Raw genomic sequence first — 25707 nt, 5'->3', positions numbered from 1 at the left:
AAAAACTGCATCTCTGCATCAAAAAGGCTTCCGTGTCTTAGGCTTGAGTCCCTCTGGGGATCGACACGTCCTGCATAGAAAACCGAATTAACAGAGGCAATATGTCTGCTATCATATCCATTTAAGAGCAACCAAAAAGACTGCCTTAAACTATATCTATATGCCAAATCCAGCCTCAGATCTTGTGACTTGCAATGATATTCATAGCTAACTTGTATGGAGGCTATTGCTAATTGGCTACCGCCCAAAGCCAGGCCACCGTTGCGGTAAAAAGAGTGGAGATGAAAGAACAGCAAATATAATCCGAAGATATCTGATTTCATCAGAGATTGCTGTACAAATGGTTTCTCGAGGCTAGAAGAGAGGCCCTGTTCCTGGCTCTTACCACATGTATCACTCATCATCATCCACATGGATTATGACATCTGATAGCGCTGATTTAACTCTGAAAAAAAAAAGGTATGAGGCATCAGATGTAAGATAAAGTTTACTGCAAGTAGCTCCTCAGTTGTGCAATTGTGATTTTATGTATTTATTTTGATGCATGGAATTACTCATAAATCAAGCATTCATTAATTTTCCTTCAGCTTAGTCTCTATTTTCAGGTCGCCACAGCGGAATGAACCGCCAACTATTCCAGAATATGTTTTATGCAGTGGATGCCCTTCCAGCCACAACCTAGTACTGGAAAACACCTATACACACTCATTCACTCACACTCACTCATACACTATGCCCAATTTAGTTTATTCAGTTCACCTATAGCGCATGTCTTTGGACTGTGGGGGAAAACCGGAGCACCTGAAGAAAACTCACACGAACACAGGGAGAACATGCAATCATTAAATCATTATAAATCATTTACCTTTATTTTTAAAAAAGTGTCCTAAAACATTATGAAAATATGAACATTAATCTCTTCTCTGGTGTTGTATAATGGTGATAATTCATTGCTTCTAGCAATTTGTCACTCATATGAGGTCACAGCAATCAGCAAACAATAGCGATCCAATGAATTCCTGGTGGATGAAATCCTTTTTTTGGCTTTACATCACACACGAGAAGAAAAGATGGCCATAAATAATTCTAAAGATTAATATTTCATTTTTACTGAAATTGCCTTAAGTCAATGGAAGATTGATCATTAATTTGTTTAATTAATATATAATTTTTTTCTTCAAAGTCTCTTCACACTTAAAAAAAATCATTTTTATTTGAATAGTTCAGATGCAAAAACCTCTACAAGTGCCGTCTGAAATTCATTCATTTATTCATTTTCTTTTCAGCTTAGTCCCTTTACTAATCCGGGGTCACCACAGCAGAATGAACCGCCAACTTATCAAGCACGTTTTTTACACAGCAAATGCCCTTCCAGCCACAACCCATCTCTGGGAAAGCCATCTGAAATCTCCATCAAAAATGAATTTTTTTCTCAGCTTCCTTTGTTTTTGTTGAGATATTTCACTTTAAAGACCAGACTTATTCTTTGCCATAAAAGTGATTATTACTGAACATACACACAGATAAAAATGCTCATTTTAGAGGAAAATTTCAGAAGGCATTTAGAGGTTGTTGCATCTAAATTCTTGATTTGTAAAGAACCCTTTATTAAATGTTTTTTGTTTTAATGTAACTGTAATATAACTGTCAAAGCACATGATTATTGCTTTTCTGGAGCTCAACTATCAAACTACACAGTGTCTACACTCTCTCAATAGATACATTTCCTTTTTTAAAATGTCTTTAAGTGTTATTCTTAAATTATAACCAATTTCCAACTAACCAATTGTATTACTTTCTCTTTTTATTTAAACAAAATGTATAAACAGCTTTATTCAAGTAAATATTCTCCTCTCTTTTCTGCAAAGCAAACACATCCAAATAGTTAGAATTATAACAAATATTACTTGTGTACAGAAACACAAATAAATGCAAATTAAGATAGCTTACATACAGTAGCCATGCATGTTTTTTCCACAAACAAGCAGATAAAACACAATGATACAATTCCCATTTATGTATTTCAGATAGTGTATTATTAAATATATTGCATTTAAGGTTGTACATATATATTTCAACTTAAATTCAGTTTAAAGTATGAAACTGTTGAAATAGTGAATTTAATAATAATAACAATAATAATTATATTAAAAATAATATATTATTATAGTATATTAATATAATATAATATATTAATAATAATGCGCAGTGTGTAGCACGTTTGCCTCACAGCAAGAAGGTCGCTGGATCAGTTGGCGTTTCTGTGTGGAGTTTGCATGTTCTCCACGTGTTCATGTGGGTTTCCTCAAGGTCCCGCCTGGGTTTCCTCCTTGGGTTTCCCGACACTCCAAAGACATGCGCTATAGGTGAATTGGGTAAGCTAAATTGTCCATAGTCCATGTATGTGAATGAGTGTGTATGGATGTTTTTCCATTGATGGGTTGCAGCTGGAAGGGCATTCGCTGCATAAAACATAAGCTGAATAAGTTGCCAGTTTATTCCGCTTCTGCAACCCCAGATTAATAAAGGAACTAAGCCGAATGAATGAATAATAATAATAATAATAATAAATTAAGGAAGGTAAAAAAGATACTGTAGCCTCACAGCTTGATGGAAGTGAGGAGCTGAAAAATAACAGGACTTGGTGATGAGAGCTGAAAAAGAAACTTGTGAAAGATTATGTGAAGGAGTTATGAAGAATAAATGCAAGGATGAGACGTTCACAGTGTGACCAAGAATGCCCATAGTATGCCTCACCTATGAGGTATGTTGTCACATTTCACTTCTGTTGTATTGGGGTAGGCAATGCGGTGGTGCAGTAGGTAGTGCTGTCGCCTCACAGCAAGAAGGTCGCTGGTTCGAGCCTCAGCTGGGTCAGTTGGCCTTTCTTTCTGGAGTTTGCATGTTCTCCCCACGTTCGCGTGGGTTTCATCCGGGTGCACCGGTATGGTACAGGTGAATTGAGTAAGCTAAATTGTCCGTAGTTTATGAGTATGTGTGTATAGATGTTTCCAAGTGATGGGTTGCAGCTGGAAGGGCATCCGCTGCGTAAAACATAAGCTGGATAAGTTGCTGGTTCATTCCGCTGTGGCAACCCCGGATTAATAAAGGGACTAAGCCGAAAAGAAAATGAAGGAATGTATTGGGATAAATATTAAAAAGTGTATACTTTAATTATGCAACAAAACCACATATTTGTATTAGCCACGTGTAAAGTTACTTTAAATATATGTCAAATTAAGGGCAACCAATGCGTAAAACATGCCGGAATAGTTGACGGTTTATTACGCTGTGGCGACCCCTGGTAAAACAGGGACTAAGCCGAAGAAAAATGAATGAATGAATATATGTAATTTAAAAAATAATGTGTCAGGTTGTTTTCAAGTTTCAAATTAACAAGTATTTAATCTCATCCTCATTTCATAACAATTTATGAAAATCTCGCACTACATAATTCGGGTACACTTTAGTTTGCCACAATGTATGCTATTAACTACTGGTTTATTACCTGCCTGTTCTTAAGATAACTGTTCATTAGTAGTTCTAAAGTCTTCCCTTATCCTCATACCCAGAACCTAAACCCAACGTCTACCTTTCTAACAATTAATAAGCAGTTAATTAATCGTTTATTGAGCTAATAGTCTTAGTTGATGGTTTGTTAATAGCGTGAATTGCGACTTAAAATAGTGTTACCCATAATTCTAATTCATACTTCGTGTTTATGGTATACAATTTCATTTCTTGTTTACATTCATAGAGTTTATTATTTAAAACCAGAGATCAGTGAGTTCACATAAATAACTCTAGTGTGTTTGCCTAAGATTTATCACAAGACCAAAATATTTTTCAGATCTCTGATAACATTTAAAAAGATATTTAACGACAACTTCTGTTTATGTCAACATATATATGTACTTCAATCTGAGATTTGTTTCAACGCGCTCCCGCTGCGATCCTGCGTAAATACTCCTGCATACATTGTTTGGACGTTAGGAAACAATAGCCATATAGACAAAACAATCCCCTTTTTACAGAATTGTACTAAAGGTGTGCAGCCACACGAACCAAGGATTCCACCAAAGTTATGCGGGCCCCACATTCCGCACATGCACCTTGAGCAGCGGGAACTCGATCACAGACTCCTGCGTCCGAGCGTGTCGTGTTACCAGCATTTCCTGTGTCTCATATCTGGAGCGAGCGAACTCTCCAATGGAGCAAAGTAATGCGAGATGGGAGTGGTTCCGTTATGAGGTCACGGTGAGGGACTGAGCTGAGAGCGCAGCAGCGATCGAGCGCGAGCGCTAGACATGAGACGGACGCGATCGCTGGAAACGATTATTCGCACAGCTGAATGAATCTCTGACTGCTGGCAACAATAAAAGCACAAGGAGCGCGATTCCTTCGACAGGGAACTACCGAAAAGCGGCGCGCTCTGGCTTTATAGACGCAGGACAGGCTCGCGTACGGAAGACTCCAAGGAAGAGGCGCGTGAGGAAAGTTTTCCTGCGCGAAAACAAACTGGACGGAACAGTGCCGAGATAGTGACGCATAAGCCATGCACTGGTTGTACAGCGTGGGATAGTTCTTCTGGTGTCGTTCATCCGAAGGGGATGCCTTTTTGGTGGCTTTCATCAACAAAAGTTTAACGTCAGGAGCGCCGTTGCTTTTTTCGACAAGAAAACGGGTTTGTTCGGAACGGAACATTTCTCGCGCTCGTCCGGTTATTATCGTTCGGTGTATTTGTTGCTTTGGCTGGAGGATCCCTTCCTCATCGCCTAGTTTTTGGGGGACAGGGGGCGGGTTGGATTTCTATATTTTTTCACTTTTCCCCCATGGCCTCCTCCAGGATGTATCTTCTTGTGAAATGCACGCTGATTCTCCAACTTGTGGTGTTGATCGCGAAGAACAGTCGGGCGCTCATTTGTTTGCCCTGTGACAAGTCCAAATGCGAGGAGCCCAAGCTCTGCACGGGCTCGGTGGTGCTGGGGATCTGCGGCTGCTGCTCGGTTTGTGCCAAGCAGAAGAACGAGAGCTGCGGCGGCGTTTACGGTCTGTACGGGACCTGCGACCGCGGACTCCGGTGCGTGATCAGACCCCCGTTAAACGGCGGCTCCATCACGCAGTACGAGGTCGGAGTGTGTGAAGGTCTGTATGAGCGCATTTCATCCACTCTCTGAAAAGTTATCACCTGTGACCATTGCGTTAATGGGGAATTAAAACGAATCACATCACCTGCCTCCGTCTGGATTTATTGGCGAAACTAAACTAAAGCGGATGTGTTCTGGCAAGCCATTTCGACTTGTTATTCCATAATGCTGCTTATATTTTTGTATTATAGTTGTATTTTGAAATATAGTTGTAAGACTTAAAGATGTTCAAATAGCACATATTCAACTCGAGACCTTGCAGTATTGTTTCATAATTCTAGTCACATCTCTGTAGTGACAAGTACAGTTCTGCTGTGCTCGCTAACTAACTGCAAATCTGAATACTACAGGTCACACATCTATTGTGATCGCACATCTATTCCCATTGGGGATATTTTAATTTTGGTATAGACCATTTTGAGGGATTTAAACAAAAACAATGGTCCCAGGGTATTTCCTATTTTACATTTTTTAAATTTCTGTAGCTTCTGAGAACCAAAAAAAAAGCAACATATTAATACATAATGTTATGCTAGCTGCTTTAACATTACTAAGTTATGATTGAATTGCCTCTTGTTACAGTTATGAAATAGTTTGATAACAAGTAGGACATGTTTATGGGCCAATGTCATTAACACATTAAAATGGTCTATAGACTAAGTGCAGTATTATGAGTAGTTAGTGTACATTGTAGCTTTAGTGGTTCCTATTTAATATAAAGCAGTACATTTTTGTCTGAGAAACACATTTTAGTGACATTTATTTCAGTATTTTTACTAATAAAATTGAAATGTTTGAATGGAATTATTGAATTATGAGTTAGAATGAAAGTTCTGCTATTTAACATCAATGTAACAAGCAGCTGTGGACTGCATGGAATGCATATTCATGGTGAATAGCTTGTTTCGGAAGCAAAGATCCCTATAGAATTCAATAGCAAATAAATAAACAAATTGTTTAGTATATGATGTACTGAATAAATCAGTGTGTGTCTGAATTAAATACATATTTTTCCACTAGTGGAGTATTTTTTTGTGATGGAAAAAACATATAACATATAACATCATATAGAGTTAGTTTTAAAAACAATTATTATTAAAATGGCTTGCCACACCATCTATCCATACACACAAAAAAGAAATGTGTGATGTGTGCTATATTAATACAGTGTGTTTTGTTCTGTAGCTCATTGGCTTTGAGCAAAAGACTTACTCCTGAACATTACTACTCATGATTACAGCTAATTTGAGTAGAAATGACCCATTCTCAGTTCTCATTAGACATCATAATGTGATTGTGAATCCATTATGAATAGGATAGTAACAGCATGGGGCTGAATGTCAGCTTAGGTCCATTCTAGTACACAATAACACACTTGTATAGCCTTGCCTGTATACATGATGTTTGTTGTTGGAGTAGAGGGAGAAGAGGTGAGCTGTTTAATGTGTTTGCAGCATGTCGGTTTTCCGTTTCTTTGGGGTAAAGGATTCCGTGCTGTTTTTGGATGTGGTGCCAGCCTCGCTCTTTCCGCAGAGGCTTGTTGGTTTTTCATAGGAATGTCTGCTATGCAACTTCACTTGCGCCTCAGCCAGTACATTTGACATCAGATCGTCGAGGGACGTGCGCTTCTGTCATGAGCCTTCTCAGGATGCGTTTTACTCATCCTCACCTTGAATCTGCTAATTGTGCTGTCAAACGCATGTTTTAGCTTGGGGTTTTCTCTCTATAGGGTTTCTCTCTGTGTTTTGCATTCTTTTTAATCCTGGATTAGTACGTTTTGCACTTGTACTTTTGAAGGTTGTTTTTAAATTCTGTTATGAAACCCCGTGTACACATAGTCTGAGAAGCGCATTGTTCAACACCAAAGCCTATCATGTGCTTTGTGTTGTTGCATGAACTTTCACTTGCTCTTTAGTTTTCACTTCTGAGATGAATATAATGGAAAGCAGACTGGAGGGGAAAACCAGTGGTGATTTATGTGACGTTTCACAGATCTTTAACAGTTGGAATCTGTATTCATCCAATTAGTGTCATTGATCTCATAAATATGCAAATAACTCTGTTTACAGTTGTATTTTAAAATAAACACAATCATTGTGAGTTTTACTCTAAACCATACAGACATAACTCGATGCTGTCGATGTCAAATAAGCAAATTTATCAACCAGTCATAAATGTAAACAATTAAAAGTATATCTTACCTAATCTTTTTTACATAATTTACTCTTCCTCATGCTGTGCCAAATGTAAATGTCCTGAAATAACTAATGCTTTAGGAAATGAAAAGATAATACAACTTCTGTTGACAGTGTGTGAATTATACATTGACTTATCCCTTCAGGCACAGGACATCAACATGACGTCATATTGACGTTGTATCCCAACGTACCCCAACGTCATGGGGACGTTGGATTTTGTTTGAAGAAGGAAAATCGAGTTGACGTCAGAACCCAACGTCAGGCCAGCGTCAGTGTTCAACGTCCAACCTAAAATCAACCAAATATCAACATCTAATTATGTTACACGTTGACATTGTGTGGACGTTACCACTATGACATCTATCAGACATTGCCCAAAATCAACCAAATATCAATGTAATTTGATGTCGTTATTTGATGTCAAAATAATGTTGTCCTTAGACGCTGGCTAGACATTGAATTTTGGTAACCTGATGTCATGACCTAAATCTAACCTAATATTACAGCCTGATCTCATGAGAAAACATATTTTATGTTTTGTCAGTTTAGTGGCTAAATCGTACAAATTCGTACGAGTTCAGTTGTACGAAATTGTACAATTTTAAAAAGATTGTACACTAACCCCACCCCTAAACCCAACCATAATTGGGGGATGAGCAAATCGTACTAAATTGTACGAATTAGATCGTACAAATTCATACGAATTAGCCACTAAATCAAAAAGTTACAAATTGCCATGAGATTGTGTTGAATATTAATGTCTTATGATGTTGTGTGCCTGCTGGGATGGGGGTGTGGGGGGGTCAACTTTTTCGATGTTAGTTTGGTAATACATGCTTCAGTGAATCAAATTTATCAATGTATTTAAATGACATATAATTTATTAATGAAATGTATAAGTTTTCAGTATTTTGAGGGATATTTAGTGACTATTTTAAAAGTCACTGTAGGTCAAACTATACAAATGATGTGTCCAATTTTCCTTTTTTTAGGCTACATGCAGATATAAACACCTATTTTACAAGAAACATGTTTTGTGAAGACTTGAGATGTCTATAGGTGCTCTAGAACTGCAAGTTTAAGACTGTTGAATGATATATATTTCATAGCATTAATTGGCACTACACTTTTATTTATTAAATACATCTTGTTTTGATGTCTTTCATGGGGGATCAAGCGTTAATTAGGGGTGTCAAACCCCCAAACTCCCTTGTAATTCACACCTTGTCTGTTGACGAATTGTAAGCTGCTTTTCTACAGCACGTTACAGCATGGTATGATTTTTGAGCTCGGTTTGCATTTCCACTACAGTTTAGTTCTAATTAACTAGCATGGGGTTAACACTAAAGGTCTAACTTTGAAACTGACTTTTTATGTGTCATCCCATCCACTGGTTTAGTTTTTAGACTACCAATGAGAGGAACATCTGGACCTCTTCACCTGTTCTGCTGTCAATGATGCTGCCATTTCAGGTGTTTGTTTGTTTGCTGTGCTATAAAATTGTCTTACATTACCGCAGTGCTGATAACAATTTAAATATAGACCATTTCAATGTGGTCATGAACATTTCCTGCTTGTTAGCAAACTATTTAATAACTGTAACAACAGGCAATTAAATCATAACTTCATGTTAAAACAGCTATCATAAAAATATTTATCAACATGTGGCTCTTTTTGGATTCTCGGAAGCTACAGAATTTAAATATGTAAAACAGGAAATGTGTTGGGACCATTGTTTTTGTTTACATCCCTCAAAATGGTCTATTGTAGCTTTAAGAGTCTTGCATTGCAAATCCAATGCCGCAATTAATGATGATTCTCAGACTAATTAGTGATCAGCAGTGAGTAGACATAACATTTTGGTAATGGTCTACCTTGCTTGGAAAATCACCCATGTTGGCACTAAAAATGTAACAGGTACTGGGAATTAAATGCAGCGGAAAAGCACCCAAATGCTTCTTCTGAACAAAACGATGGGTGTGTGATTAAAAATAATTCAAATGTAATAAACTATCACATTGGGACAGTGGGCAGCGATGTTGCCTCACAGCAAGAAGGTTTCTGGTTTGAGCCCCGGCTGACACACTTGGCATTTCTGTGTGGAATTTGCATGTTCTCCCTATGTTCACATGCTTCTGTTTCCCCCACAAGTCATGCGCTATACTTGAACTGGGTAAAATAAATTGTCCGTAGTGTATCTTTGTACGTCCTGGTACTCCAGGTTGGGGGTCGAGCGTTGGGCTATTGACACACCTTGTAAAAATTAGATGTTACGAAACACCAACATGGTGCGTCTAAATATCAACTTTGAGAACTGATTGATGAGTTTGAAAACAATCAGCATGTTTCGAAACTTGTGTAAACACACAATAATTAAATAATTGTTTAAATGATCCTTTTCAGGGCTAAAAAAACATTAACATGAAGCATATACTGTCCCTTATCCAGTATTAAGTCCAAGTTTGTTGTCGTTTGGAGAATCATATCCCACTGTGATTCACAGACTTTTCACAATCTAACAAACACCAATTGAACATGTTCAATTGGGTGAAAACAAACGTTGACAGGGGTAACACACTGATCCAATAGCCTTGTTTGTCTGTGCGGTGTGAATTGGCCTTAAGAGGTGAGAATTCCGTGTCACTTGTGGAGCAAATTTTACAGCACGTTTACTTTTCTTCAGAAGGCATCAACTAGAGTTCTGTATATTATCGCCATGTAGGCATGGGGACGATAACCATTTTCAAGGTATACTGGTAAAGTCAAGGTTTTAAAACTGCCAAAATTTTCTGTAATACCATTCCTAAGGTATGTGTAAGATTTTTTATTTACATTTTCTTTTAGTTTTTTAGGACAACAGTATCTCCAAGCAGAAAAAAATATCCAAATACGCCATTTTAAATTATAAAGAAATCTGTGTTTTTGAAACAAACGAAGGCAGCAGAAGTCAATGATTCATTTCAATTAAATAGCCTGACATGTTTACTTCTTCAAAATATCATAAATCTTTCAAAAAATAAAATATACTATTTTCAAAGGGAAAAAAGTTTTTGTTTTTTACCCAGACGTTAAAAAAGAATATATTGTAGAGCAGTAATCACAATACCGGTATACCGTGAAACCATGATATTTTCATCCAAGGTTATTTTACCGTCAGAATCTTATACCGGCCCATGCCTATCGCCATGCTTATTTGTGTTTGCTTTCTGAAGCCTTTGAGGCAACATGTGTTAGTCATATACATCTGGGATGATGTGAGGTTGAGTAAATGATGAGTTGATTTTCATTTTTGGGTGAAATATCCCTTTAAGACATTGAAGTCATAAATCTTTACTGAAACTTTACAGACCTAATGAAGCAAACTTCCAGAATGTAAGATCAAAGACTGGCACAGAATCGATCAAAACAGTCATGTTAGCTATTTAGACACATTTCTCACAGACTAACATATTTTGAATGCTTGTGCACTGTATCAGTGCAGTTTTTTTTCTCTGAAAAGTCCCATAGCTTGTTAAGTCTGAGATTGGAACGCCGACTTGGTCAGAGGACATGCATCGCAATGTCACGGGTCAGGTTTCAGCATGGCTGGCTATGAAAATTGAAGGCGTCTCGACCGTTTGACATGTAACTGGCGGGGTGACATCTGCTGTACTTCAGCCAAGAAAACACTGCGGCATTGAGTGCCACCGCTTTGGCTGTCAGATAAATGAGTCAGATGAGAGAGCTGCGAATAACACCACAGGCCAAGTCCTGCTAACCTCCACCCTCACATGCTAACAAACTGACACCTCAGAGGAACTTAACAGTGAATTAGTCACGAAAGTACCATGCCTGCCGTGGGTCACCATGAATTATGAATATCTCAAAGTCCTGTGTGTTGTGCGACATCAAAGATGGCCTTTAAAAGAAAAGTTCAGCCAAACACTGACATTTCTGTCATCCTTCATTCAACCTCGTGTCATTCTAAACTTGTGTTGCTCTTTCGTTCTTGTGCTTAATACAGAAGATAGATTTTTGAAGAAAATAGCTACTGTTTTCAATTAATTGAAAATGATTGACAACTAGAACTGTCAAGCTTCAAAAAGGACACTTTAAATGGCTCTTTAGACCAGAATTTTAACTTTCAAAGTGTTTTATCAAAGAATTGAAAACATTCGAGTTTGCTATGACATGAAGCAGAGCTTTCCACTAATATTTTTTAATGAGTGTTTGTGCTCCTAATTTAAAAGAAAATGATAATAATATAAATTGAGGGAGCAGGCAAACATTTAGGAGCACTGACAAATTTTTTCTTATTCTTTTCTAAAATAATTGGGTTTTTTATACATATTAGCAAAGATATCAGCAAAATGCAATCTATATTAAGTGAGTGTGGCCACTAGGAACAAACTAAAACATTTAGGTGAATTTAAGCAGTTTTTTGTTGTTTTTTTTTAAATGTTGAAGGTATTGGAAATGAAAGAAGGTGAAAGAATGAAATTAAAGAAAGTATTGGGAAAATATAATCTGGATAGGGCTGGGCGATACAGAAAAAAATCACAGAAAAAAAATCACAATATCATGTTTCTTATCATTCGGTATCGATAATTATTGGATATTTTTTAACAATACATTTAGAAATATTAGGATTTTTTAATCAATATTAACCACTTTATTTCAATTTACCAACATTACGCTAAGGCAAATAGTTTTAATAGTCAAAAACAAACATATTTTAACAAAAAATTTCTCATCTCTTTATAATATAATTAACATAAGTGTTAAAGAGACTCTTAAACTTGATAAATAAATAAATAAAATGTTACAAACGGTGTGCAATGGTAAAGTAGAAATGCTGAACAAGCAAAGCAATAATAATAATACATTAAACCTCAAACTCTGTAAAGAAAAGGAAGAATGATAATCAAATCTGAGCTTTCATTTATGCCATCATTTAAATACATATTGTAACGTGTGAAGTTGGATGACTATATTACCAACTATGCTAAAAAATCTTTCAGATGGGGTGCTAGCGGCCGGGATGCACTAGAAAAGAAACCAAAAAGCCACTCTGGTGACATCCTTACATCTTTTTTTATTTACAATCTCTTCACTGCTGCTAGCCTCCACACTCATTTTTGCATTTGTTGGGATTCTGACCTGAAGTGACAATGACGCAATTAGGGCTAGGTGATATTGCAAAAAATATATATCACTATATCATGTTTTATATCATTCGGTATCGATAATTATTAAATATTTTTAACAATCCATTTAGTACTATTTGGATTTTTTGTCTTTAACCACTTTATTTTTAATTTACCAACATTACTAGGCAAATATTTTTAATAGTCAAAAACATTTAAACAAAATATCTCATCTCTTTATAATAAAGTGTGTACTATGGTAAAGGTAGATCAACAAGGTGTAAGGTGTCAATAATAATAATACACTAAATCTCAAACTCTGTAAACAACACAAATTATGATAATCAAATCTTAGCCATCATTATTCAAACACACACTGCAACATTACAAAGTGTGAAGTCGAATGAATACATTAGAATACTAGAATACTAAAAAAAATCTTCCAGATGGGGTGCTAGTGGCTGTGATGTAAAAGAAAAGAAACCAAAAAGCCACTCTGCCGACATCCTTACATCCATTTTACTGACAATCTCTTACCTACTGCTAGCCACTGCACTCATTTACTCGAGTGTTGTTATTCTGACCTGAAGTGACAATGACGCAACCAAAAAAACCTTACTTATGAAAAGCACAAGCATGTGGTTTCCTTCACCATGTTAGTGCGTTTTGCACTCTGCACTCGGGCTCCCCTGGAGTCTTTCGCAACTAGGCAACCAAAACAGTTGATCATCAGATGATCCGATTGCTGCAGCTCTGATACAAGTTTATGGAGAAGATCAAAAAGCACTTCAGTGTTTGGGTGTGCTGTGTTTGTCTGAGGTAATTAGTCAACCGTTATTACTGTAATGTGTATATTGCATACAAAGTGTGAAGCAGATTAGTTAGTTCTACTTATATTAATCGTGGTGTGCTAGTGACATTCTGATCAGTTCAGATGTTTTTCAACTAGGAAAATGCATGCCCGATAGTCCATGCCGCTTGCACACCAGGTACAAGTTGTGTGCCTCCATTAGAAATGACAAACTTACACCCTAAGCTTATTGGCATTCCTGCTCAACAGCCACATTTTAATAAAACTATAGCGTTTTATACGAAACATCTTACCAAATTTTTTATCGTTATAGACAATGGTGTACGGTCAATAAATGCTGATACTGATTTTATCGCCCAGCCCTAAATCTGGAGGCTTTTCAGAATGTGAAAAGGGTTGATTCCATCATTCTGTTTTTTAAGATAATTGTTTACTGTGTGCATAAAAATAATTTATTAATAATTAATAATTTATTTTGTATATATATATATATATATATATATATATATATATATATATATATATATATATATATATATATATATATATATATATATACATATATACACATACAAACTTTTTTGATCACCAGCCACTGTGGCTAGTAGTTTTCCAACATTACTAGCCACTCGCCATTTTTACTAGCCACACTTTTGTTGTTGGGAAAATATATTTTAAATGCATAAATTTGGCTTTGACATGCTACAATGACTTGATTTAGATTTTGTATTATGTCCACATGCCTCCTCATTCATTTAACTTTTTGTGTGTGCTGTATATGAGCTTGTTCAATGAGCATTTACCAAATTTATCTCTGACCAAAAAAAAAAAAAAGAAAATATTTCTTAGCCACAAATTTTAAATGTGTCAAAACAAGCAAAATATAGCTGCATACATGCACTTTTTACTTCAACAAAACATTTCTTAACAAAAAAAGACATTTAAAAAAGAACTACTGTCATGCATCTAAAATATGCAAAGTAATCTGTCCAGGCTAAATGTTCCAGATCAGCAGTTACTACACATAAATGGGGAGTTAATCTCATATTAAAGAAATGTTATTGTAAAAAATGATAATTAGACCATATTAACAAAAATAATTGTAAGAAAAAAAAACATACCTTGTGTGATAATGAAAGGATGTACGCGTGCACACGGTTAATGTTAGACCTGTTAATAATCTGTTCAAAGAATAATTAAAATGAAAGCAGTGACTGCTCTTGCGTACAGAAGGATATAAATATATATATTTAAATCTTTTGCTCGTGAAAGCAGCAGGACTGTGGGTGATCGATCATCGCTTTTTGTCCAGTCTATTTCAAAGAGAAACGATTGCACCAGTTGCGTTTCCTCTGCTTTGCGCAAGTAAACGGGAGCGCGCATCACATTACTTGTGAATGCGAGTGATCATCCTCTCATTCGGTATTCACGAGCTTTCATTTGCTCGCGCGAACAGTTATTTTTCTCTCTTCTCTTGAAAGTCTTGCAGCATCTCGATTCTGAGATCACATTTGCATGATATTGGGCCATCTTTATTGTCGAACCCTGCTTTTTAGAAAACTACAATTTAAAAATTATTTCCAACCAGCCAAAGTGGCTAGTGGGAGTGTCAGTCTAACCTGCCACAGCTGAAATCTACCCGCATTTGGCGGGTGTTAACGTCAAGCCCTGTATATATATATAAGGATTTGTGAGTTCAGGTTGAGTCAGTTGTACAAAATTAACTAAAAATTGTTGCAATTTTTATAGCGACTGATTAATTTTAATTATTTATTGTTACTAGCTTGTTCCTTTGAACTCCAACTGAAGAATGTTTCTATTCGAATTAACTCTGAGGTTCACGTCCAAGTCCATAAATTCCTGTGCATTCCAAGGCATGAGATTACTTTGGACAGGCTGTTTACAGGGAACACATATATTCGAGATGATGGTCCTGAAATGCCTGCAGGCTCCTCTGGAGATGGGTTTACCAAGCACATCACATGGAGCACCCAGGGGGTTTAGTGTCAGGACCCTCCAGGTGAGCTTTCCCTGGGAAGTGATGTATGATGTCCCGCTTTTATATTCAGAGAAAGCAGTCAGGGGTCCCTGTGTGAAGCCGGCTGTGCTTGGCAGCTCTGTGACATTAGTTACTTTAGGTATTATCTCAACAAGAAAAGACTTTACACACAGCTCATACTGGTGGCTGAATCAATTTTGAAGAGCTCAAGTGTAGTCCTAGCGTTTTACACCGGCTAGTGAGCTCATTATCGGACCATTTTTCAAGAGCCTGAAAGTTCAGGCTGGAAATTTTTCTAATGTGTGAAATACTTGCTGTTTTTCGCTTGTGTTTTTCTTGTGGAACTGCTTTATTTGTTTTGTTGACGTTCATGTGTTGTCTGATGAGATTTTATCAGTGTTGTAAAAATATGTCTTGTAAATCACAGATTGCTTTGTTTGTATGAAGCAAGGCAGTAAAAAACTTGGTATAGATATTTAAAGGGCACCTATTATGCCCATTTTTGCATGATGTAAAAAAAGTCTCTGATGTCTCCAAAGTGTGAATGTGAAGTCTCACCACAAATAATGTTTTATAATAGGGATGCAACAATAGTTAGCCTACGGTACAATACATACCTTGGTTGTTTAACACAGCTTTGGGTTTGGTTTGTTTTTGATGGCTTGACACATTTTTTTGTTATTCTATGCTTAGGCAATAGGAACAGTAAGAGGTTAAGGAGAAAAAAATTAAACTATTTATTGCAATACACCTTTGTTTTACTTAAAAGCCAAAAAACGTACACTAGTTCCTAGTGTATTGTATATAAAAAAATTAACACTTAAAACTCAGCTGCTGGTAGCCTACGTACAAACTGGGGAACAAATAAATTCCTACATTTGAAAATAAACATACATGTGAAGTTAATAAACATAAATTGACCGTTTCTTATAAACATATTTGTACTTCAGGAAACATAACTAAACCATCTTATTCATCTCGGTGCTGAAAAACGGTAGCCTGTAACTTGAGTGCTTTTATAAAATGACAAAAGCCCACATCTCCAATCAGGAAAATCTCCAAAATGGCTGGAAATCTTTAGCAATGAACACCACCACTGCCTTTGTTATTTTTATGCGTGTCTCGGAACCAGTTGGGTATGTTTGCTGGAAGGATTCAGCGTGGGATTGTTGTTTTTTGGAGGACTTTATTAACTTCACTGCTATCCTGCCTTCAGACAGTGATATTGCTGGGTGATGGCGCCGCAGATGTGCAGTCATGGTTATACGTGTAAAACAATGCTTGCACACAGTCGTTTTTTTGTTCACCGTTTTATCTGTTATTGGCATTATACTAAACGGCAAAACCTAAATGTCCTCACACCGCAGATTTGAAAGACACCGGTGCTTCCTCGTACTGTTGCCTCACTTCACCGCCGCTCGCCATGTTAAAGTGTGGAATGACAGGTAAGCGCCCCCTAACTTTAGAGCATCGTTATTGAATATTTACTCACGGGGAGGAGTTTCCTCATTTCAGCTCGTAGACTTGCAGGCACACACAAACAGTCAATTCGGGGAGGTAGAAAATGCGTGTAAATTATTTAAACGCAAAGCCGAAAAAAACGCAACTTACAAGCACGTATTGAACCGTGGATGTCGTACTGAACAGTTCAATATTATATAAAGAATTGTGGCATCTCTATTTTTTAACTATTTGAAACTGCCCCTTTTAGGCTTCTTTTGGTGACTGTCGCTTTAAATTCAAATTAACTTGTTCCCCCAGCACTCTTTTTAAAAGAGAACAGAGCTACAAATGCCTATGTGTCAGCATAATGTTATCTCTGTGAAAAACTGAATATCTTAAAAGAAGTGGCTCAGAAAAAGGTAGTCTATAAAGACTATAGCGTTCACTTTTGCATCCAAAAACTTGGCATTTATGTTGCCTCTAAAGGCTGATTTATACTTTTGCGTCAAGCACACACGTATACTCCAACTCAGCCTGCGTGCGGTCGCATAACCTTCGCCGTGGCTGACTACATGTTGCAACAATGTGTATCGCAGGCTCTGTGATTGGTAGGCTTGGTAGTGGTGACAAGCGTGGCGCTGAGAGCTACAAGCCTGATGGAGCCAGTGTTTACAAGTGTCAAGTGCCATGAAGGAGCTCCAAATGGAGACTTTTGTTTTGTGTTTACCTTATGATTTAAGTTGTTGCACGTCCGCCGGTTCCCGCTTCTGATTGAGCGAGTTTTAGCTACTTGAAGTGTTCTGAAAAAACAAAACACCCGTGAAGAAACTTGACACAGAGGAACATAAAAGCTCACTGACAGCTAGCGTTTCGGAAGTGTTATTGCAGAGCAACACAAACAGCGCAGAAGTATAAATGCACAATTATGCACAAGGCAGGTCATGCCGATAACTCCACGCAGAAGTATAAACCAGCCTTTAGTTGTGATATTACCTTCAGAAGGTAAGGTGTAAAAACTCTAATGGTGGACGGCTGCTTCTTACTCAGGGCTGTCTATACTAATGAGTGAAAGATGGTTGTTAATGAGCAGGAATAGTGCTGGGTGATTAATCTGAAAGTAATCGAAATCGACATTTAGAATATATAATCTAATTGTGTGTTTTAATTTCAGTTGTTCAATGTTGATGTTCAATAAATACACATAGAAAGCAGATAGTGTGTGTTTTTTTTCAATTATTTTGAAATCAAGTAATGCACCCTTCATTTAAAAATCTCTCACTTGTAATATGTGAGCATATTTACTGTGCAAATCTTGTCAGTGAACTATGAGGGCAAAAAAAATAGATTAATGAAATAATCGTTCATGAATCATAATTGAGTTAAAATTTATTTAATAAAGATTTAGATTTTGGGCCAAATCACACAGCTCTAAGCAGGAATTCCCTCGTTGATTACATGTACAAAAGAAGAATACTGTTTTTGACAAGTGTGATTATAAAAAATATATTTAATTAATTTTACCAGTAGAGACTGTCTATAGTCACACACTTCTGTCACGCAGCTGTGTTTAAACCCCTTTTAATATAGATTTTTGCATATTAGGTCACCTTTAAATGTTCAACTTCTGCATTTGAGAATTTAAACCAGTTTTTATGCAGCTTCTTTAAGATACAGAGTAGAATATATTGGCACCGCATTACACTTTGTTTGGTTATTGGAGGATATTAGCATTGTTTATATTTTTATGCTTGCTTAAGGATTCTGTCTCCTCTCCGCCAATCAGCTGGCGTGTGGTGTGCGGTCTGACACAATATGGTTGTTGTCATGTCATCCAGGTGGATGCTGCACACTGGTGGTGGATGAGGAGATTCCCCCCAAAATGTGTAAAGTGATTTGAGTGTCCAGAAAAGCGCTATATAAATGTAAGGTATAATAATAATATTAATAATAATAGTAATAATAATAATAATAATAATAATAATTATTATTATTTATTGTTATTAATAGTTCTTACAAATTTCAAGAGGTATATTTTTGCACTTTTTAAGGGTACTATTATGTACTTTTGAGGTAACAGTATGAACCCTTTAGCTACAAATGTGTACTTTTAGAAAAGGTACCTCTTCAATGGTACATGTTTGTAACTTAAGGATCCTTATTACTACCTCAAGGGTACGTACTAGTACCTAAAAAGTACACACATGTGTACCTCTTAAAAATTTTAGGTATTAATATACATTTTTGAGGTACCAATATGGACCCTTTAAGTACAAATGTGTACCTTTTAAAAAGGTACTATCCCAGTGAGAGCTCTCGTACTATTTTTGCAGGGAATGGTGAATGGTATTAAACTGTGCAAAGACTATGCCAGAGCTACTGGGTGCCTTTAACACAGATGAATAAATTGTCTTTAAGCATCTCAGTGTGAGTTGCTGTTCATGCAGTTGTAGCTGAAGAGGTATGCGCATTGGTGCATACAATTAGTTATTTTCTTGAATAAAAGAACAACATCTTTTATTAACTACTTTGAAATGCACAGTAAGATTTCAGAGCAATAGTGCAAAATCATTAAATGTTCAGAGCATTATTTCGGTATTATAGTTTTTAAGGAAATATTTAATCATCTGGCATGCAGCAGACAGTATGTAAATTGGAAAAATTCTTCATCGTTTGCATTCACCTTACGCTTTTTTTTTCGCTGCTCTCCTGTTGTGCTGCAATAAAATAATTTGTCTAGCTGACATCCTTCTCCATGACAACATGCATGGTTAAAATTTTTGGCATCCTCACACTGGCCATTCTGAAGCTTCACCTTGTCCCTCCCGTCTGGAATTGGAGCTGTGAGCTTGACAGTTCATATCCCCAACTGACTGCACCGCATTACTGTTAATAAAGCACTGTGGGTTCAAATCATAATCGTCCTGACTAGGAGGAAAGCAGTGGTCTTTATCATTTAAATGGCTTCAGACTGCAAGAATGGAACGTGATTATACACAATCTGTTTGCGGGGAACACCTGGAGAATGAAGTGTGCCTGCCCTTATTAATGTCATCCACACAAACACTAGATTCTGTCTGCTAACAAAGCAGCTCCACGCTGGCCGCAATCACTGTCAGATGAAGCTCTTTTCATCTAAAGAATTCATCTGCCAATAACATGAAACGACCCATCCAAATTCAGGTTCTGTGATGATTGGGAAAAATAATGCAATTCATGATAGAAGTCTGCTAAGAAGGTACTCGAAGTTAGAGAGATAAGATTAGTTCCACTCAATTTTTCATTTGTAATTAAATATTTCCTCACTAGCAGGTAGACTCTGAATCTGCGCTCATATTTTTATTCATCTATTGTTTGCTGTACTAAACAAATGGCATAGGGGGAGATTTAATGTGTAATTTATAACATCCATATCACCCTTCAGCCCAAGACCGGCTACTCACTGAAAGTAAGCGGGGCTAATCCTGGTCAGTACCTGGATGGGAGACCACATGGGAAAACTAGGTTGCTGTTGGAAGTGGTGTTAGTGAGGCCAGCAGGGGGTGTGTGATGGTGTGTGAGTCCTAATGCCCCAGTATAGTGAAGGGGACACTATACTGTCAGTGAGCACTGTCTTTCGGATGAGATGTTAAACCGAGGTCCTGACTCTTAGTGGTCCTCAAATATGCTATGGCACTTCTCGTAAAAGAGTAGGGGTGTAACCCCGGTGTCCTGGTCAAATTCCGTCCATTATGAGTATCTCGATCATCCCCATCAACCAAATTGGCTGTACCAATGTCTCTCCACTGGTGTGTGTTGAGTGCACTGATGCAGTTGTTCTGTGGCTGCTGTCCAAGTGGATGCTGCACACTGGTGGTGGTGTGGAGAGACCCCCCTCATGATTGTGATGCACTTTGGGTGTATGTCCATACACAATAAATGCGCTATATAAATACACACATTACATTACATTGAATCCTAAATGTTTTTCTTCTGTTGAACACAAAATAAGATAATTTAAAGAATGTTGGAAACTTTTAGCCATTGAAGTCCATTGTATGTTGTCCATAGTATATAGTTTTCCTACTGTTAATGTCAGCCTTCTTCAGACTACTTCATTTTTGTTCAACAGAAAAAAATAAGAAAAATCTCACAAATACTAACTTGATGGCGAGTTATTTTTCATTTCTTAGGTTAAATATATTTCACTCAACAGAACTTTCATGATTGAAAATGTCTGTAAAAGCTTCACCTTTGAATTCATTTATTTTATTTGCAAATCTGAAAAGCATTATGTGTATACGGTATTCTAAGGTGGTTGTCAGGGAGTTGTTTTGTATTTTTATTATGTCATACTAATAGGGCTGGGGGATTAATCGAAAAGTAATCAAAACATTCAGAACCTGTTATCGATCAAAAATTTCCAGGTCGATTTTTTTTTTTGCACTTACTTTCCCTACCATGTGTGGAGTGTCGTGACTCCGCTCTGTTTATACTTCTATGTCGAGCGCACAGATATAGTCTGGCGCAGCCTTCGTGCAGTTGCTGACTCTTCGATGCGCATCTCTTAGTAACGATAAGGCTGCTTTATACATCTGATCTCTGGTCAATTAGGATGATGGACCTATTCTTAAACCTTACTTTGCACTATATTGGCGATGATTAGAAGCTGTGCCAGAGATGCCTTGAGATGACATATTTTCCTTTATATTAAAATTCTTATTTACATTAAAATATTTGTTTACAGATGATGCAAGAAATGCTCTGTTTAAAATACTATTTACAGGATATACATAAGTTATTTTATTTAGGAGACATACTGCTTATTTTCTACTTGAAAATAATGAAAATAATTCATTTTCATTATTCAATTAGTTTTTTTTATTTATTTATTTTTACTTTTTTAAAAGAAAAAAGTGACTTCGTTTTAGGCAATGTGTGTTTTGACTTCAGTTGTTCAACGTTGATGCTTAATAATTAATTATAAATAGTAGTTCAAGAGTTCACACTTAGCTGATGATTAATTAAAAGCTTGTTTGGCATGCTGTCCCGGGAGAGAGCCCTGAGCTCATAAGATCCTCGAGCCCGGGGCTCCCTCCCGTTGCAAGGCGAGAAGGGAGTTTGAGCTCAGGTAGATCTCGAGAACTCCCCCGCTGTAATAACCAATGAACAGCCAGTGATTGCTCTTGAGAGATAACCATTTACTAGGAGCATGTCTATAGTGCCGGTTTGGATTAGTCAATTAACTTAAGTTGCATGTTTTTTGGACGGTGGGAGGAAACCGGGAAACCCGGGGGAAACCCACGTGAGCACAGGGAGAAAATGCAAACTCTGCACAGAAATGTCTGCTGGTTTGGTAAAGCCTAGAACCAGAGACATTCTTGCTGTGAGGCAACAGTGCTAAGCACTGGGCCACCGTGTCACCCATCTAGGAAGAAGGAGGAGTAGGGGTGGATGGGGGGATTCTTCAAAACGAAGATAGCGGTGGTACGTAACCCAGGTTATTTGTAGTAGCTTAGGAGTCGTCTGATTGGTGCATTGAGAATTGGATAATGCGGATCCAGCCGCTAGCAATCATAAGCACGTGATCCTCTCGAAATTTGTTTATAACTAAACTTCACATAGTGTGTGTTTCCTTATTTTGAAATCAAGTAATGCACTCTTCATTCAAAAATCTTTCACTTATAGTATGTGGTCATATTTACTGTACAAAACTGGTCAGTGAACTGTGAGGGCAAACAATAAATAAAATAAATAAATAAAACAATGGCTCATTAATTGTAAACGAGTTAAAGTGTTCAATTAATCGAGATTTAGATTTCAAGCTAAATCGCCTGGCCCTAAATGCTAAATCTATTTACATAGACATACAGTCAAAATTCTTAAAGAGGTAGTTCATCCAAAAATGATAATTCTGTCATCATTTACTCACCCTTTACTTGTCACAAGCCTGCTTGAAATTCTTTCTTCTGTTGAACAGAAAAGATGTTTTGGAGAACGTTAACCCTGCAATCTTTGACTTCCAAAAAATGTATTTTGTGTTCAACAGAACTCATAACCAAACCAGTTTTGGAACTTATCAAGGGTAAACTATGAGTAATTTTTTTTTATGTATGGGTAAACCATCCCTTTAAAAAAATAATAAATAAAACTCCCTTCTAATCCCATAAAATAAGATTACATCTGTATTTTTGTAGTGCAGTTTACAATTGTTTTAGCTTTAAAAAAATGCAGACGTACCAAAGTCAATGATAAGGTTAGAAATGCATAGTCTGTTAGATGAGGTGTGTTTTATATTTCAAGTCTTCTGGAAACAGACTGACTTTGAAGTCATTATTTATTGATATTCTTCCCCTCCAGTGGGCCATTAATTGACAGTTCATTGAGTCAGAGAATTGCACCCAAGAATTGGATCAGGTGCCCATTTTAAAAGCTCTAGTCTCATTTGTAATCACATAGCAAAAAAGCCAACCATAACAGTAATACCAGTTGGAAATGATACGGTGAGGGTGAGTAAATGCTGACAGAATTTTGGGGGAAACTATTCTATTAAAACCGAGCATTGCTGCCAGCCAAAGTGCATGCCTGCGCCTATGTTTTCTTCTTTATTCAGGAAAAGGGACAGCACAGGCAGGCTGAAATTTGTTGAGAGAGAACCCGTTGTCTGGTGTAGTCAGTGAAGACAAGCGGAAATGTGTACCCCCTCTCGGCAGCCTCCCTGTCACGCACTTCCCTGAAGTCTCTTTTCTGCTCCTCAGAGTACTAAGTGTCCTCCAGGGGTGCTATGTTGGGGCCGGCGGGACTTTCTGCGGTTATAATTCAAGAGCTGGAAAGCTTGTGTCAAATAGGGGGTCCACTTTTGAACAATGAATGGAGGAGGCAGACCGTAGATGATGTAGCAAAAAAAATGTAAAAAATCTCTAAGCCTAAACTCAAGTCTGGATTGGTTTTGAGGCAGATTTTCAATGTGATGGTTTTTAGAGTAAAATTATATATTGTGAGGAAGAATGGCACAGGAGTTTATAGGATTTTGAAAGTGGCATTTCATATTCAAATGCAGACCATGTTAGACCAGTATATTACAAAATGGTCTAATCAGAAAACACAACTATTTTACAAAGAGCCAATTTCATACAGAGAAAAAAATATAAAATGTTTTAAAAAAAAAAAAAGCCTGAAGGTTTACCAATAAACATTCCTTTAAACCCAAACTGTCAGTAAGCAGAATGTATGAAATTCTTTATAGACTGTACGAGGGAGCTCAAACCAATTCACATATTGTCCATCAATTTATCAATAAATAGTTATGATAAATTGCAATGTGAGTGTGAAATCAGTGCTGCCTAGCTGATACAACTGGATGTCATGAGAAATAGACTTCTAAAATAGAAATTTCTGTCTTGAAACTTTGGTTTTGGTGTGCAGGATGATAAGTCCTATCCAGTCTGCTTCTTACTAGGGTTGGGGATTATTTGGGGTTATTCGATACCAGGGCTAAACCGATACTTTTTGTAAAACGATAATGGTACCTGAACTGATAATTTTGAGCCACAAAATTATGGTGGAAAAACTTTTTATTTGACAAAAAATATAAATGTTAATAATTTTAATCGAACACTATAATTAAAGTTAAAAGTATACATCAGTTCATATGTTATATATTTGAATTGCATTAATATATTTCTTTTGATCATTTGTTTGTTAGCATTAATGCAAGATTTGCATTATGCAATTAACATTACATTTGCTTACTTCTAACCTGTCATCAAAATCAGTGAACTCTTTTTAGGCTTGGGGCTTGAGTCATCACTGAGTGAAGTTTATTTATGATTGCTTGCGGCTGGCCACATATTATTAAATTTATGATTCACCAATCAGACGATTCCTAAGCCACTTTAAATACCCTTAGTTCCATATAACAGCCTTCTTCGTTTTGAAGAATCCCCACTTCCACCCCTACTCCTCCTTCTTTCTTAGATGGGTGGCACGGTGGCCCAATGGTTAGCACTGTTGCCTCACAGCAAGAACGTCACTGGTTCTAGTCCTTACCAAGCCAGCCGATGTTTCTGTGCGGAGTTTACACATTCTCCCCGTGCTCACGTGGGTTTACCCCGGGTTCCCCGGTTTCCTCCCACCGTCCAAAAACATGCAATTGACTAATCCAAATCGGCACCATAGACATGCACCTAGTAAGTAGTTATCTCTTAAGAGTAATCACAATCTGTTCATTAACTACTAAAGCAGGGGGGTTCTCAAGATCTACCTGAGCTCAAACTCCCCTCTCGCCCTGCAAACGGGAGGGAGCCCCGGGCTCGAGGATCTTATGAGCTCAGGGCTCTCTTCCGGGACAGTATGCCAAACAAGCTTTACAAACAATCATCAGCTAAGTGTGAACACTTGAATTACGTTTATACGGACACCAATACTTCGATTTTAATATGATTAAGACAAAACTCTGATTAAGAGTCCACCATGTAAACAGCTATTTTAATTACCTTAATCCGACTTAAGTTGAACTAAACAGAACTAAACAGTAATCGAATTAAGACATGTGGAGTATGCTGATTTTAGTGGTATTATTGAAGTGCATGTAAGACTTTTCGCCACACTTGGCAATAGGATATTCTATTCACATGGCTGTTTGTCGCAATTCTCTGCCCTTACATAGTCAGTAAAGGACTACAGACACCCGCATCGCGAAATGTGGATGTTTTTTTCTTTCCATTGGGCATGTGGTATCAAATTCCATTATAACACTTTTCCACCAGTCCTTACTTCATACTTGCACCCAATACCTCAGTTTGTCACAGGGGCATGAATGAAATGTTCCTTATAAAAAGTAAAACTGCTCAATTGCAGTTAAAAAATTTAAAATGAAACATCCGAAAATACATGAAACTCTGGAGGAAACATCAATAGCGTGATGTCCATGTAACATAGTCACTAGGTTGAATCCATGTGCGCCATACTGCGCGATTCAACGTTGTTTACTTTTAAATGTTTAGAG

General features: G+C 37.1%; 1 protein-coding gene across 2 annotated transcripts in view; it reads left to right on the top strand.

Annotated features, from left to right (window-relative positions):
• The first annotated feature begins 4262 nt into the window (after positions 1 to 4262).
• The window catches only part of crim1 (cysteine rich transmembrane BMP regulator 1 (chordin-like)), a 313308-nt gene continuing 291863 nt past the window's right edge, over positions 4263 to 25707 (top strand). For both annotated transcript variants that reach the window (XM_056477346.1, XM_056477345.1), the window contains exon 1: positions 4263 to 5145. In XM_056477346.1, the coding sequence (XP_056333321.1) occupies positions 4833 to 5145 (313 nt within the window). In that variant the 5' untranslated portion in view covers positions 4263 to 4832. The remainder of the gene's footprint in view (positions 5146 to 25707) is intronic.

The sequence above is a fragment of the Danio aesculapii genome, chromosome 17, assembly GCF_903798145.1.
Source record: "Danio aesculapii chromosome 17, fDanAes4.1, whole genome shotgun sequence".
Classification (NCBI taxonomy): domain Eukaryota; kingdom Metazoa; phylum Chordata; class Actinopteri; order Cypriniformes; family Danionidae; genus Danio; species Danio aesculapii.
Note: the sequence above shows the minus strand (reverse complement) of the source record. Positions and strands in the feature narration are given on the sequence as shown.